The sequence below is a fragment of the Vombatus ursinus genome, unplaced genomic scaffold (genome assembly GCF_900497805.2).
Source record: "Vombatus ursinus unplaced genomic scaffold, bare-nosed wombat genome assembly UNPS02014784.1, whole genome shotgun sequence".
Lineage (NCBI taxonomy): Eukaryota > Metazoa > Chordata > Mammalia > Diprotodontia > Vombatidae > Vombatus > Vombatus ursinus.
This window is the reverse complement of record NW_020954562.1, coordinates 28,987,981-29,004,893: the sequence shown is the minus strand read 5'-3', so window position 1 is coordinate 29,004,893 and position 16,913 is coordinate 28,987,981. Positions and strand designations below refer to the sequence as shown.

At 38.9% G+C, this 16,913-nt stretch overlaps 1 protein-coding gene across 3 annotated transcripts in view; it reads right to left on the bottom strand.

Annotated features, from left to right (window-relative positions):
* Positions 1 to 16,913, bottom strand: part of KLHL2 (kelch like family member 2) — a 139,098-nt gene that overhangs the window by 47,472 nt on the left and 74,713 nt on the right. For all 3 annotated transcript variants that reach the window (XM_027866963.1, XM_027866964.1, XM_027866966.1), the window contains exon 5: positions 5,028 to 5,190. In XM_027866963.1, the coding sequence (XP_027722764.1) occupies positions 5,028 to 5,190 (163 nt within the window). The remainder of the gene's footprint in view (positions 1 to 5,027; positions 5,191 to 16,913) is intronic.

Here is a 16,913-nt window from a genome sequence, read left to right as displayed (position 1 = left end):
TGAATACAGATTGAAGAAACTTTTTTAGACTTTATTTTTCTTGAGTTTTTTTTCATCTATGTTTTCTTTCACAATATGACTATTACGGAAATGTTTTGCATGACTACACATATATAACCTATATCGAATTGCTTGCCTTCTCAATGAAGGCGGTGGGGAGGGAAGAAAGGAGAGAATCTGGAACTCAAAGTTTTAAAAATGAATGTCAAAAATTGTTTTTACATGTAACTGAGGAAAAATAAAATTTTAAACCAAAAAATTTAAAAATTAAAAAAAAAAAGAAGCCATGTCTATTCCATGGAGGCAGGGGGTAGAGGCTGGAAAGACCCAGACTACAACTATTGGGAAGAAGGAAATGGGCTTCAAGGACAGAATAGAAAGGGGATCTGGGTTTATTCAGAAGGGGCTGAGGATGGTGGGGAAGCATCCAAGGAAGGAAAAAAGGGGGCACTGGTCCAAAGGCTGGGGATAAAGACTCCTCATATCACCTCCTCCACTGGATCCTCCATTGCCAACTGGAATATTGATTTGACAGTGCCAGAGGAAAATTCCTCTCAGGCACACTAGACCTTGGTGTTAAGCAGTTCTTCAAGTAAAGGGAGTTAAAGAGGGGGGGGGGAGGTTAACAAGAACAAACTCTTAAGAAATAAAGGGAGAAGGGGAAAATGGAGAGCTTATAATCCTATGTGATTCTGTATCAGACTACTAGGAATTTATCTTCTTTGTCATTATATTAACATCTTGACATTAAACCACTCCGGGCTTGATTATAAATGTTTGCTTTTTGGGTTTTCTTGGAGGCTGGGTCTCCCTATCTCACTTAAGCTGAAAGTATTAGGGTGACTCATGGGCCATTCCTACCACTGACTGGCAAAGGAGTTTTGACCTACTCTGTTTCTGACTCCCAGGGGCTTAGCATATTGGCGAAGGCCTTAGTGTAGACATCCAATTGGCTTTAGACAACTGAAACTCAGAACTCCTGAGCTCAAGCAATTCACCAGCCTCACTCTTCAACAGATAGGATTATAGGTATGTGCCACCATACTTGATGATTATCACTGTAAACAGGGGAAGAGATAAAGCCTACTCACTAGAGCTTTATCATAGTATGGAAGGGACCCTAGGTTTTTGAAAACTAATCCAGCAAAGCGCCCAGCTAGAAATGCTCTGAGTACAAGTCCCAGCAACAAACTGTATCTGCCATCATAGGTCCAGCCCATTTATATGCAGATCAGCTCAACAACATAAGATTGACCACTGAAGGATGAATTTTTGGCCATGGTAACCTATGAAATAGTGAAAAACTCTAAATGTCCTTCTGTTCAGAGCAATCCCCTTTATACTTCTGCAGAGACAATGGTGGAGTGATGGAAAAGGGGGCATAGCATGCTAAGAAGTGCAGTTTTATAACCATCTGACAATGTTAATTCAACTCCAAATGAGAGATCTTCAATAAGCAAGAAAATGATACACTACTGCCCCCTACAGGGAAGGCAAGCACACACAGGTGAAGCAGCAAATACCCTCAGGAAGACATAGGAAGCAGTAGGTGCCAGGCTGATGAAACTATCATCAGCCCTGAGACCCCAATGGACAGAGGAGGAGGGAAGGGATAAGCATTTCTATAATGTCTATTATAAGTGCTTAACAAATATCATGTCATTTGATCCACACAACAACCTTGAGAGGCAGGTGATGTTATTATCCCCATTTTATAGTTGAAGAAACTGAGGCAAACAGAGGTTATGTTACTTGTCCAGGATCACACAGCTATTAAGTGTCTGAGGCCAGATTGGAAGTCAGGTCTTCCTGACTCCAGGTCCAGAGCTCTATTTGCTGTGCCACCTCAATGCCAGAGAGTACAACCCAAGTGCTCTGGGGATAGCAGTGCTCCATGAACTGATCCTGCTTCCAGCCCAGACCCTGGCAGTCATCGCTGATGAGGACAATCACTGTGGAAAAGGCACCCAACTTCCTCACCACCACCAACAGCAAAAGCTCACCAACTGCTACCGACAAGCAAGAATGCGCCAGAGCACTGGGAAAGGCATCATCCCCCCAGACCATCAGTCCTGCTTCTGGCCCAACCCTTGTTAAGACACCATCCAGGAAATATGGCCCAACAACTGCTTCAGTGGGTGTTCTGTAGCTATAGCTTGTGAATACGACCCACCCACCCCCAACCCAGCTCCTGCTACCAAAGTCTTTGGTGTTGTCAGATGGTTCAACAACAGAAATGGCTGTGTTTATCAGTGGAAATGACATTCAGGAAGATGCTCTCCCATCTCCTTTGCTACTGTGCCCTAAGGATCATGGCACCATCCCATCTGACCTGAAGAGCTGAAATCTCTATGCATTGTCTCCCCCTATAAGAATGTCAGCCCTTGAAAACAGAGACTATCTTTCCTATTGGTATCCCCAGTGCTTACCACAGTGCTTTGCAAGCAGCAAGCACTTACTCAATGCCTTTTTATTTCTTCATTTATACCCAAGGAGGTGAAGTACATCCATAGTGACCATCTATGCATGAAATAAGAAGACATTTTAAAAGTTGCAGCTAAATGGAAAGTAAGCTTATGACTTCTTATAGATGAGAATAAGGAATTGACTTCATCATGTATGAGTATGAGGACTACCAGAAATAACACTTCACAGGACGCCTGGTGAACAGACCTTGTAATTCTCATGATCACTATCGGTACTGTGATGCAATGAAAAGTGCTAAACCTACTTAGGGTCAAAACAGACCTGGAGTATAATTCAATCTCTGACACTTACCAGTTGTATGACTGAGGGCAAGTTTTCATGAGCCTCTGTTTGTACATCTCTAGAATGAGAATAATAATACTCATAGTACCAACCTTAGTTATTATGAATGTCAAATGAGTTAATTCGTGTATTTAATGTAGTACTTAGAGTTTATTCAGTCGTGTCTGACTCTTCATGACCTCATTTGGGGTTTTCTTGGCAAAGGAGTGGTTTGACATGTCTTTCCCCAGCTCGTTTTACAGATGAGGAAACTGAGGCAAAAAAGGTTAAGTGATTTGCCCTGAGTCACACAGCTAGAAAGTGTCTGAAGCTGGATTGGAATTCAGGCCTTTCTTTCTGCAGGCCTGACACTTTATCCACTCTGCCAGCTAGCTGCTCTATACTAAAAAGCATACTACTTTAATAACAGACTTTGATTTAATATTCAGACTATTAAAAAGTGAAGACTCAATTATTTAAACAAAGCTATTGCTTAAGACTACAGCAAAAAATCTGTATTTCTCCATGACTAAAATTCACAACAGCAAAGAGAAATCTATCAACAGAGCTCTGGGTGCATTCTAATTCTGGTGGCAAATTATTCATCTTTTTATTCACTACAGTAAATCTGAGTTGAAAAAACATAAGAAAACACAACAGAAGAAAATCTAATTATTTCCTGAAGAGAAGAAATAAAAGAAGATGGTTATGATGTAAGGAGACTAAGAGAAACTCAATGCTGTCTGGAACTTCATTTGGCCATCCCTTGGATTGAGTTGGCTTTTTTATTTGCCAGCTTTTTATTAGAGATAGAATTGTTTGTAAACCATATTGGAGATGAATAGCAATCCGAGCCAGGCACTGTAGCCAAAAATTATTTTGATAAGAAAGAAAGAAAAAAATCCAACAACAAATGATGTTAACTATTTGTCCCCTCTATGATTTTCTAACAAAAATCATTTATAACAGGCACATAATTGGCAGAAGATATAGCTGGGAATTATGAGAACACTTTACATTTCACATGAGGAATAAAACTGTTTGCTCTGTAACAACAGAGCAATTATTTATTTATTTTTAATATTTGACTCTTGGGCAAAGCCTTACAACAGCATGGGGTGATTAGGTGATTTTGCAATGTAATGCTTTTCTATTTCTCCTCAAGTTCTAAAGGCTGCATCTAGCTTGTACTGTTTTCAGAGCTTTAAGACTCTCAACAACCATTGTCTAAAAATCACATTTTCATGTTCCCAGAGATTCTAGAAAGGGATGTAAAAACATGTATCAGATATTTATTTCATTTTCATTTCCTACATAAATACTTTTCTTAAATATTAATTTAGACCACACGCCCTCATACTATTTATTTATCTGGAAATCTGGGGTGTGGGAGTGGAGAATGGATATAGTGTAAAAACATATGACAACCTTTAGACATTGTTAATAACAACTTAAGGTCAGCTAGGTGGTGCAGTGGATAGAGTGTCAGGCCTGGAGTCAAGAAGACTTGAATTCCAATCCAGACTCAGACACTTACTAGCTTTGTGACCCTTGGTAAGTCACTTAACCCTCTTTGCCTCAGTTTCGTAATCTGTAAAATGATCTGCAGAAGGAAATGGCAAAACATTCCAATATCTTTGCCAAGAAAACCCCAAATGGGGTCACAAAGAGCCAGACAGGACTGAAATGACTGAACAACAACAAAAAACACCAATTTGTATGTACTTACATAAGAGACAGCACGGCAAAGGAGACATAAAGTTGGCCTTGGAGGCACTAAGATCTGGGTTCAAATCCCACCTTTAAGTATGCTAGCTGTTTGACCCTGAGCAACCTTTGCTCAGCTTCTCGGTGCTCTAGGCTCCCCCAAATTGTAAGCTATATGCAGAGGTGCTAACCTTCAATGGTGGAGGGAGTTTCCTCATCCTAGAACTCTCTATACCAAAGAAATCACTGATAAAGGCTCTCTTCTTATCTATTTACTTTGCTTTATGAGTATGATTTAATACACAGAATTTCATTAAGAGGGAGCAAAACTTTAAATTTAAAATTAGGTTAAAATTGAAAAACTGACATTGAAATTAAAAATAATTTAAATTTAATACTTTAAATAGCAAACCACACACATATTTTAACCCACCCCTCCAAAACTGTATCAAAGACAAAAAAAAACTGGCGCCCCAGAAACACTGTGATTTAGTCTGTGCCCTCATGACAATATCAACACCGTAATCAGAAGCCAAGAATTCTAGGCTTATTATATTAAAGGCTCCACTTGCCTGCATAGGTGTTGGCCTTGTTCAGAAGCTCAGTGCATGCATGCATATCTGCGAATGCCCGGATTCCTAAACAGTTGATTGGATGAAGCTGGGATTCCAAAAAATCACAGCAAGTCCTTTTCACATCCTGTAATTGTAACAGACCAGCTGCTGGAAGAAGTACCTGAACACACAGACAAAAATTACTTTTGGTTAGGAAAAAAAAAATAATCTATGTATTTTTCCCCTAGAAAAATCCAGTTGTTGGGTTCAATTTTCTCATGGATGGCTGAACCATTTCTTTATGACCTGCCTGAAATCCTGAGCATTCATGGGGGAGAAAATGTAAAACTGACTTGGAAATATCTGGTTGCCTTCCTCTCACGATAGCTAATCTTATGTCTGGTCATGGAGGCCTTTTTCCAGATCTCATCTTTACTTAGTCCTTAAAGATGACTGACCTCGAAGGCCCGTGCTAGCTCTGAGTCCATAAGAAATACCATCCTGGATTAGATCATGCCCCTCTAGCTCAGCATCCTAAATGAAGTCAAACAAGATCTGAAATTTTAACTGCTTTTCTTAAGGCATATGGATCTGAATTGAAAGGATGAAAATTAAAAAGTCTCTAGATTATGAAACATATTGCAGCGTTTTCCAAAATTAAATTAAACATATGGAAGAATGAGGGCAGCTGGGTGGCCCAGTGGATAGTAGGACAAGCCTAGAGTCAGGAAAACTCATTCTCCTGAGTTCAAATTTGGACTCAGACACTTACAATCTGTGTGATCATGGGCAAGTCACTTAACCGTGTTTCCCTCAGTTTCCTTATCTGTAAAATGAGTTGAAGAAGGAAATGGCAAACCACTCCAGCATTTTGGCTAAGAAAACCCCAAGTGGTTTCTGAAAGAGTTGGACTCCTCATTTAGGATAGAAACTACACCTGTGATTTCACTGATACTGATCAACAACAAAAATGGAAGGATGAAGCCAAGCAGGTTAGAATTGTAAATATTTCTAAAAAATTAGGGCTTTTAAATTAGAGGTAACCTGAGAATGAGTAATTTTATATCCCAAAATACAGAATCTAAAGTAATGTAACAATATTCTTGGAGCAGTGTGGAATAGCGCATAGGACACTGGACTTGGAGTCATTAAGATTTAGGTTCAAATTCTACCTCAGAAGCTAAGCAGCAGTGTGACCCCAGGCAAGTAACTTAAGCTCACAATCCCTTTCAGTTCGAAAAGTCCACGATCTTAGGAACCTGGGAACTCTGACAAGTCAGTGGCAGGAAACAAATTTGCTTCTAGGCTAAGTCATTTAGTATAGATCATATTTTTAAAAACAAAATGAAAAGGAAAGCTTTGTGAAATAACAAATTGTTATTGAACATCTGGTGTTGTCTTTCAAAAAAAATTCTCCAAAGCAATGAGAAAGAACAATGTCAATTTCAGAATTTTAGATTACATTAACATGAAAAGAACAACAAATCCCATTAGGTTCTTTCGTGAACTGAAGCTCATCTATGCCAAGCTGCAACCCACAAACAATATTTAAAGTAAAAAAACAGTAGTTTTATGTTTATATACACAAAGGATTCCCAAAAGTCTTAGTGCCATTTCAAGCTTTAAGAGCTTAAAATTTCACTACGACTTTTGGAACACATAGATATTCATGTACATGTGTATGTACACACGTGTTTGTATATGTACATATATTTTTCCTCCAAATCTATATGATAGTCTAAATTCAGTAATGAGGTAATCCACTTCCTATAATATTTGTGCTTTTAGAGATGCAAGAAGGCATCTTGTCTTGCTTCTTGGGGGAGGTATGGCACTATCAGAGTGGAATACTACATATAATGTCAGGTTTTTTTCTTTCAAAATAATAGTTTTGCTGAACTACTTCCCTACTCCACCCCCACTCCTGCTTCATTTTTGTTCTTTGTTATCCAAGATGATTCTCTGGGAGGGAAATGAGAAAAGGGATATATTGGGAAACATAAATGATACAAAAACAAAAGGCAGCAATAAAATTTTATTTTATTGTTTAAAAAATTACACTTCTTGGCATTTCCCAAACATTCTCTGAAAGTCTACGAATAGAAACTAATTCTGGATGACAGGAACAAAGTATTGATCCATGGTCCAGGATCAGGGAGTAATGATTACAACTAAGGGCAAGAGGAAAGTTTCCAGCTACAAGCTGGAACCCCATCCATAGCTTTAAACCATTGCAATAGGCTTACATATGTTTATTGTCGAATTAGAGTTGGATAGAGGCCATATATCCCAATCTCCTCATTTAGGATAGGGACTACACCTGTGATTTCATTGATACTCCCTTTAGGTGGTTCAGTGGATACAGCTCTGAACCTGGAGTCAGGAAAACCTGAGTTCTAATTTACAAGCTGTGAGACCCTAGACAAGTCACCTAATGTGTTTGCCTCAGTTTCCTCATCCATAAAATGGGGACAATATGGTTTTAAGCACCTACCCCAGAGTTGTTGTGAGGAACAAATGACATAAATCGATTAGCACAGTGTTTGGCACATAGTAGGTGTTATATTAAAATGTTGTTATTATTATTGTTATAAAATGGGGATAATAATAGCACCTACCTCCCAGACTTGTTGTGAGGAACAAATGAGATAATAGTTTTAAAGTGCGTGGAACATAGTAGGCACTTAATAAATGCTTGTTTCCTTCCTTTACCAATGCAGGGTGGCATCAACTCTGCAACTTATAGGCATAGAACTGCCCAGGGCACTGAGAAGTTAAATAAGCTGCCAGGGTCACAGGCCCAGTATGATCAAAGTTGAAACATGAACACAGATATTCCCAGCTTCCAGTCCCGCATCCTCCCTACTCAGCCATCAGGCCACAGTGATCTAACCAAAGTCAAACAACTAATTAAGGGAGATGGGGTAAAGGAAGGAAACTCCTAGGACGCTGGTCTCTCTCTCTTTTTTTTTTAAATCATTTTTTGGGGGGTGAGGCAATCGGAGTTAAGTGACTTGCCCAGGGTCACATAGCTAGTAAGTGTCAAGTGTCCGAGGCTAGATTTGAACTTAGGTCCTCCTGACTCCAAGGCTGGAGCTCAATGTACTATGCCACCTAGCTGCCCCATTTTTTTAAAAAAATCATTTGGATGCTGGTCTCTTGACTCTAGTTACTAATTCTACTACACCACTTTAAAAATTAAAAAAGAAAAAGGAAAAGAAAATAGAACACTTTTTTAACAAGTTTCCAAGGAAAAGGCATAACAGAAGCAGAAACTATTATAATTATTACAGTCAAACCATTTTGTAATGTGTAAAACTTGCTTCGTTATGTCATGAAAAGGAATGTTGGCGGAAGGATATAATTAGTTGATTATTTTCAAATTGTAGGTTTTTTTTCTATGGCTTAATTGCGCACTGAAGCAGCTGTAAAGTAAATTCCAAGGTGCATAATAGTGTAGACATTTAATTCAGCAGGTTCATAAGCCTCAAACTCATGAAAGTGGCCCTCAAGGCATCATTCCAGCCCCATGCAATTACACAAATGAGAATCATTTTCAGTCTAATCAAGAGGCGGATATTTAGTTAGAGGCAGTAGAGTTGAGTACACACATAGTCCCAGCCTTACGTACCCTAGATTCCTCTCACAGTCAGAGAATACATGGGATTCTCCAGGCCTCTCTTGACTATCTATCTCTTCCCTGTATACTCTGGGGATAGCCATCCCTCTCTCTTTCTACTACTCATCACCTCCAGCCCCATCTCCAAGGCCCCTGCTTCTCAGAGACAGGAGGGCCCAGTCTGTAGAGACAAAAGGGTAGAGAATGGGGCTGCTATGTGCTGGTCCTGGCTCAGGACCCAGCTGCCACTCCTTACCACTTTCCCCTTTACCGACTGTCAACTGTAAAAGAGAAGGAGAATCTCCTGCTTCAGAAGCTTCAGTGGTTCCCCACTGCTTCAAGGATAAAACAAACTCTGAAGCTTGGTATTTAAAATGCCCTTCATAATCTGGCTCTGGTCTATCTTTCCAACCAAAATGACTTTTATGTGACTGCCTACCTACCTGCTTGCCCCGTATATGATGTTCCACATACAGCCTCCATGTTCATACCTAGAATACCCTTTCTCCTCCAGAGCAATCTCTTGAAATCTGTAATTCCCTACTACATTTGGCTCAAGTATCACCTATCTTGGGCCTTTCCTGATCCCTATTTTCCCATCAAAATATTTTTCTAATATGGTCATTAATTTCCACAGTAATACATTTCAAGGAGCTCACAGAATTGAAAGCCAGAAGAGATCTGGAGAAGATCTAGCCATTTTACAGATGAAAAAAGCGAGGCCAAGGGAAGTAGAGTGCCTTGGTCCAAGGTCATATATGTATAGTCAAGCAAAACAAATTACCTCATTAACCATGTCCTCCCCCACCCCAAAAGAGTCAACTGTACTCTGAGTCCATTACTTTTCTAATGGGAAGAAATATAGGCACTGTTAATGACAGTCTGCTCATTCAATAGGTAAGGGGCTCATTTCAAATCTCTAATCTGCTCAAGGGAGCAGATGGTCATTTCAGTACAAGAGAATAAATGTGGGTCCTGTGATTCATGGGATACATTAAAGTATTATATTAAGTATTTTAATCTTTAAGGCACATAACATATATCTGTATACCAAAGAGATGGGCAGAAGAAGCCTCATGGGCACTTGAAGAAGAGGCCACTGAGTTCAATTCTGGGAGGATTTGAGCATCAGTGAATGTGGTCAGTCATAAGTTACACAGCCAAGGACTCTTTATAGTACAGAGTAATAATCATAATACAAAGTGCTTTTTTCCCCCACAGCAACCCAAGGAAGTAGGCAGTGTGAGAGTCAACACGCTCATTTTATAGTTGAGGAAAGTGGGGCTCTGGTCACATAGTCATTAAGTGTCAGAACCAGGATTCGACTGACAGTTTCCTTAATCCAAGCCCAAACCTTTAAAGAGATGTCTACATTACACTGGTCTACAATTATGGTTCCAGACAACAGTAGAAAGGTGGGGAACTGACTAATATGGAAACAATGTTTTACATGACTTCACACGTACAATCAATATCATACTGCTTGACTTCTCAATGGATGTGGGAGAGGTTGGATGGAGGGAGAGTTTGGAACCCAAAACTTTTAAAACAATGTTAAAATAAATAAAGTATGATGTTAATCAAAAAAAGCAATAGGAAAATATTTAACAAAATAAACAATAATACATTAAGAAAGGAAAAGTAGGGAACAATGGATATAGAATGTTGCTTATATTGTCACGTTGTCATTTTGTCAATCAGCTTGTATTGTATTTCTTTGCTATGACAGACAGAGTCACGGATCTGGAAAAGATGATGAAGTTAAAGAAACAAACAAACATGAATACATCTTTTAAAAAACACTAGAGAGTAAATCAGAAGCCCTGACTCAATCAGACTGAATCAATTAATCAATAAGAGAGGTGTCCGTAAGCAGGGTCCTGAGGCTTCTTCTACTGGTTTCATAGCCATTTTCCAAGCTAACATACTATAATTCTTTAGCATCGGTCACCATCATGGTGATGGTGGTGATATCTACAAAGACCAGGTTTTCAATCAGATGACTATAACAATGTTTAATAGCTGAGGATATGATAACAACAGCCATGATAATAATAACGAATAGTTGCTAACATTTATACAGTGCTTTCAGGTTTGCAAGATGCGTTATACATATTATTTAATTCCTCATAGCAACCCTGGGAGGTAGATACTATTATCATCCCAAATTTATTGATAAGGAAACTGAGGCAGACAGAGGTTTAGTGAATTTACCCAGGGTTACATAGCTAAGCAAGTGTCTGAGGAATGATTTGAACTCAGGTCTTCATGACTCTTAAATCTAGCACTCTAGCTATATATACTACCTAACCAATGGATGGAATCATAAAGAACAAGTCTACTATAAGTAATATCCCTTGAAGATGACATAAATTCCTGGATTAAAAACCCTGCAACTTTTTAATAGCAAGGGAGATACTTTCAAAGTGCAAAATGGCCTGGGACTGAAGCTACACATTCACTAAATTTCTTGGCTGTAACTTTCCCTAACAAGATCGCTAGAAAAATGTAAAACATTTTACATTCTGATGAAAGTCATTTAACAAATTAAGGCGTATTTACTGAGATAAGTTGTGAGGTATACTTGCAGTATCTGAATGAAAAATTCAATTCAATTCAACCAACATGTTCCAGATACTAAAGATACGAAGACAAAAACAAAGCAACCCCCTGCTTTTGGGAATTTACATTCTACTGAAGAATCACTGCTCTGGTCTTTATTTTTTTTTTTAAATCCAGTTACTTTTATTAAAAAATGTTAAATATAGATGAGAAAACACTGTAAGATTTAATCCATAGTCCAGTCATCTGCTTAGAAAAGCTGCTCAATAGCTAGTGATAGAAACCCAAGGAAAGCTAACAGAATTTCTTACAGAAAAAAATCTTGTGGGTACAGCTTGCCTTTCAATAAAAAGAAAAATAGAATCAAGATAAACATCTTTAATAGTGGGTGGCTGGCATTTGAAAAGACTAAAAATAAATTTCAATAACCAGAGCACAAAACACCAAGAAACAATGGCTTCATGCTTCACTTAGAAAAGCTGCACACCTATGGGAGAATTCACCTCATCCGCCCTGGACTTAGGCTGACTTAAAGTGCTATGGAGGAGAGAGGGAGAGGACCCCAAAAGAAGGAATGCCTCTGGATAAAGATTTTATTTTTAGTTTTTAAAAAAATCTGAACTATAGCTAATTCTTAGTTTTAAATCCAATTATTCTTATATCCAATAACATGCCACTAAGAAATGCAAGTGGAGAATAATTTAAGGACAGTAGCTAAAAAACAAAAATCACACATTTAACTGTACATTCAAGTTAATCAGAAGCTGCCTACACTTGTTTGCACTACAGCAGACTTTCTTCTATTAGTATTAAAAAAAAAAAACCTACATGTTTTTCTGCAAGGAGATTAACTAAAGCCACTTAAATACAAAGAAGTACATTGTAGAAGAGATTCTGAGGGAGGAAGACAAGATGAGGCAGAAGCAAAACAGGAAGAATGAGAAAGCAAACTCTCTGTGGTTTATACTAGTCATGCATTGACCAGGAATGGGGATTCGTATGAAATAGATATTCTGGTTAATAGCAAGGTGTCCTGTCTCTCTGTATGACATTCCTTGTAAATCTTCGGTTTTTCTGTCCCTACTCTGTACTAAGTAAAACTTTCTCCATCACCACCTCTATCCTTTCTATATCCTTTGGCTTTCTCTGTGGATATCTGTAAGACTCTGAAATATGCTAGGGCCTGGAGGTAACCTTACCAGGGTCCAGCAAACATAACCCTTTATGTTCTTTATCTATTATCTCTAGTTTGTATGTATATTGCATTTACTTATCTGGGTACATATTGATTTACCCCAACAGGATGTAAACTCCTTGAGGGCTGGGGCTTTTTTATTTCTGTCCCTGTATACTCAGTGCTTGGCACAGTAATCAATCAATCAACATTTATTAAGTGCCTACTATGTGCCAGGAATCGTGCTAAACATTGGGAATACAAAAGGAGGTAAAAGGCAGTTCCTGCCCTCAAGGGGCTTACAATTTAATGGGTGAGACAAGAGACAACCAAATATATACAAAACAAGCTATATAACAGATAAATAGGAAATAATTAACAGAGGAAAGGCATTATAATTTAGAGGGGTTAGTGAAAGCTTATAGTAAAAAAAAAAAAATGGAGTTTAGTTTAAAAGAAGCCAGGGAGGTTAGTAAGCAAAATTGAGAAGGGAAAATGTTCCAAGCCTGAGAGATAGCCAGAGAAAATGCCTGGAGATGAAAGATGAAGTGTCTTGTTCATGGAACAGTCAGAAAACCAGTACCTAACACACAGTAAATAATAATAATTAATACTTTTATAGCGCTTACATGTGCCAGGCACTATGTTAAGCACTTACAACAATCCAAGGAGTAAGTGCTATTGTTATTCCTATCTTATAGATGAGAAAAGTGAGGCAAACTGAGGTTAAGTAATTTGTCCAATATCACACAGTTACTATGTATCCAAGGCTGGATCTGAACTCAGGTCTTCCTATCTCCAGGCCACCTAGCTTCACTACTTAATAAATGCATGTTGAATAATGAAGTTCTGTGGTGGGTGGATGGAAGAACTGGCGAACTGGCTCTTTTTAAAAGTGTCAAAGGAAAGAGTTAATTTCTTAACTTTCTATTCTCAAGCTCAAGTATTCCAGGTTGAATTTTGTGACTAAGTCAAGAAGTCAATAAGCTTAACATATGCCAGACAAGTTCGTTTCCCAAAGGGTTTGATTTCAGCTCTTTAGAAGAAAGGAATAGTATATTAATGCAATAACTTTGATCTCAGAACGCTTTTATTTCTACGACAATGTTATTGGGGGAAGGAAGAAAAAGAGGGGGGCCTGGACCCACGATTTACCTGGTATAGGAAACTTCCCTGACATAAAATGACAACTCATTTGTAACCTCTAATCTCTTATGGCATTGTCAGATTCCCTGAGAGGTTTAAGCAACTTACTTATGGTCACATACAGTAATATAATTAACTCAGTTACCTAGCATTCTAGATGGAGTCATGTAGCCTGATAAGGGGTAAAAGATGGAGAGTGTTAAGAGATGCACTTGTAGTACCCCCAGCATGTTTAAAAAGACCCAAAGCTCTTTAGGTCACTGGGGAGATGTTCTATGGAAGATTTATGGGACGCCATGAACAAAAAAAGAACATGATGAGGAGGCATGGATGGGTTGTGATCTACATTTCGCATGACGACGAGATTACAGATCAGGAGTTCATTACTTTATTTTATTTTTGTTTTTTTAGGTAATTGGGATCAAGTGACTTGCCCAGGGTCACACAGCGAGTGAGTGTTATGTGTCTGAGGCTGGATTTGAACTCAGGTCCTCCTGACTTTAGGGCCGGTGCTCTATCCACTGCACCACCTAGCTGCCCAGTCCATTACTTTAAATTATCTATTAATCCATGCTTGGTTAACGTAAACTTGTGAGTGCTAGGATCTGAGTTTGAATCCTGGGTTTGCTACTCGTTATCTGTACAACTGTGAGCAAGTCTTTTAATCTCTCTGGGCTTCAGTTTCCCCCAAGTCTCAGTTAAAATCCCACCTTCTAAAAGCTTTCCTGAATCCCCTTTAATTCTAGTGCCTTCCCTCTGTTAATTAATTCCAGTTTATCCCATGTGTAACTTACTTGTACATAGTTGTTTGTAAGGTGACACTCTCTTTAGACTGTGAGCTCCTTGAGCCCAGATACTGTCTTTTGTTTTTCATTGTATTCCCAGTTCTTAGCACAGTGCCTGGCACATAGTAGGTTCTTAAAAATACTGACTGGCTGAGGAGACTAAATATCTCTACCATCTCTAGATTCTTGGTCAACACTTTCCTCAGAAAAATTTATGTATAAAATGTTTATGTTCCTCGAATAGTCATTAAGTAAGGAATATTCTAGCTTTGTGTTGGTAATGGTGAACTTAAGGCAACTTTAAGATTCTAAAGAACCTTTAAAGAAGCAACATGTTCAACTATAGTTATAGCGTTCATTTGATAATAATAGCTAGGAGACATCAAGAATCAATCAAACAGGGAAGCCAAGATGGCGGAGTATGAAGTTGCACTCACCCTCCCTTATTGACCTCTGAAAGCTCGGAAAATATCACCCCAGGAAAAACCCTGTAACCGCTGAATCAGCAGAAAGATGGGGTGCAGCAGTCTTATAGCTCAGGAAGATTGGGGAATTAATGGGAAAGGTCCCTCTCACTCTATAGGAGGGGGAGCAGTACAGAACAGGTGGCGTCCCAGCAAGCTAACAGAAAGCCCCATCTCAGCATAGCAGGGGGAGAGCCTGAACCCCACAGTGGTGGAGCAGCCAAGCACCAACACCAGGCCCCCCAAATGACCAGTATGGGCAGAGGAACCTCTGGATATTGGCTTGGAAAACCACTAAGTACTATGGTGTTCTCCACCAGCCAAGTCTCCTGATGCCTCAGCAAAACTCTGAGAAGCAAAACTCCAAGAGGTAAAAGCTGCAGGTTGAGAGATATCCTCCAGCAGTGAAACATCCCTGTGCAAGGCCCAGGTGAACACGCATCCTCCAGGGGCCAGAATCCCCACCCTTACCCCTAGAGCTCCAGGGTTACTGATTCTAGTCCAACACCAGGTAAGCTGCCAGAACCCTACAGCCTCTAACTGCCAGCTCCTGAGACCCCAGCACACAAAGCCAGTGACCAGACCCTGGGCTCCCAGCACAAGAAGTTTGGGTCAATGCCCCCTGCTGTCCAGCAGGAGAGCTCAATTTTTTTAAAGGTCAGGAAATAAGCAAACATCATGAGCAAAAAGAAACATACAATGACCATAGATTCTTATTATGGGGACAGGGAAGATCAAGGCACAAATTCAGAAAAGGACAACATTGTCAATATACCCACATCCGAAACCTCAAAAGGGAATATGAACTGGTCTCAAGTTCAAAAAGCCTTCTTGGAAGAACTCAAGAAGGATTTTAAAAGTCAAATAAAAGAAGCAGAAGAAAAATTGGGAAAAGAAAAGAGAGGTATGCAAGAGAGAGTCAATAGCTTGGAAAAGGAAGGACAAAAATTAACTGCAGAAAACAAGTACTTAAAAAATACAATTGGCCAAATGGAAAAGCAGCCACAAAAACTTACTGAAGAGAATAACTCCTTCAAAAAGTAAAGTGGCCCAAATGGAAAAAGAGGTACAAAATCTAATAGAGGAAAATAATACCTTAAAAACCAGAATTGGACAAGTGGAAGCTAATGACTCTATGAGAGAGAAAGAATCAGTCAAACAGAAACAAAAGAATGAAAAAAATAGATGAAAATGTAAAATACCTCACTGGTAAAACAAATGACCTGGAAAATAGATCCAAGAGAGACAATTTAAAAGTCATAGGTCTACCTGAAAACCATGATGAAAAAAAGAGCCTGGGCAGCATCTTTCAGGAAATAAAGGAAAATTGCCCTGGGGTCCTAGAAATAGAGGGTAAAATAGTAATTGAAAGAATCCACTGATCACCTTTAGACAGAGATCCCAAATTGAAAACACCAAGGAATATAGTGGCCAAATTCCAAAATTACCAGGTCAAAGAGAAAATGCTGCAAGCAGCCAGAAAGAACCAATTTAAATATCATGGAGCCACAGTCAGGATTATGCAAGACCTTGCAGCTTCTACATTAAAAGATCATAGGGCATGGAATAATATTTTAAGGCAAAGCAGCTTGGATTACAACCAAGGATCAATTACCCATCGAAACTGGGCATAATCTTTCAGGGGAGGAGATGGATATTCAATGAAATAGGGGACTTCCAAACTTTCCTGATGAAAAGACCAGGGCTCAACAGAAAATTTGATCTTCAAATACAAGACTCAATAGAGACACAGAAAGGTAAACAGGACAGAAAAACAACAACAACAACATGTTATTAATAAGGGCAAACTTTTTACATTACCTACAAGGGAAGATGACACTTGTAACTCTTGAGAATTGTACTGTTATTACACTATTTAAAAGGGGTATACATAGACAGAGGGGGCAGGTATAAATTGACTTTGATGTAATGATAAAAAATCTAATTAAGTGGGTTAAGTGGATCTAAGTAAGTAGACTAAGTGGATCTAATTAAGGAATTGTACTGGGAGAAAAGAAAAGGAGGAGACAGACAAGGGTAAATTACATTACATGAAAAGACACAAAAACCTATTACATTAGAGGGAGAGAAGAGAGGGAGATGAGCATTGTTTCAACCTTACTCTCATCATATTTGGTTCAAAGAGGAAATAAT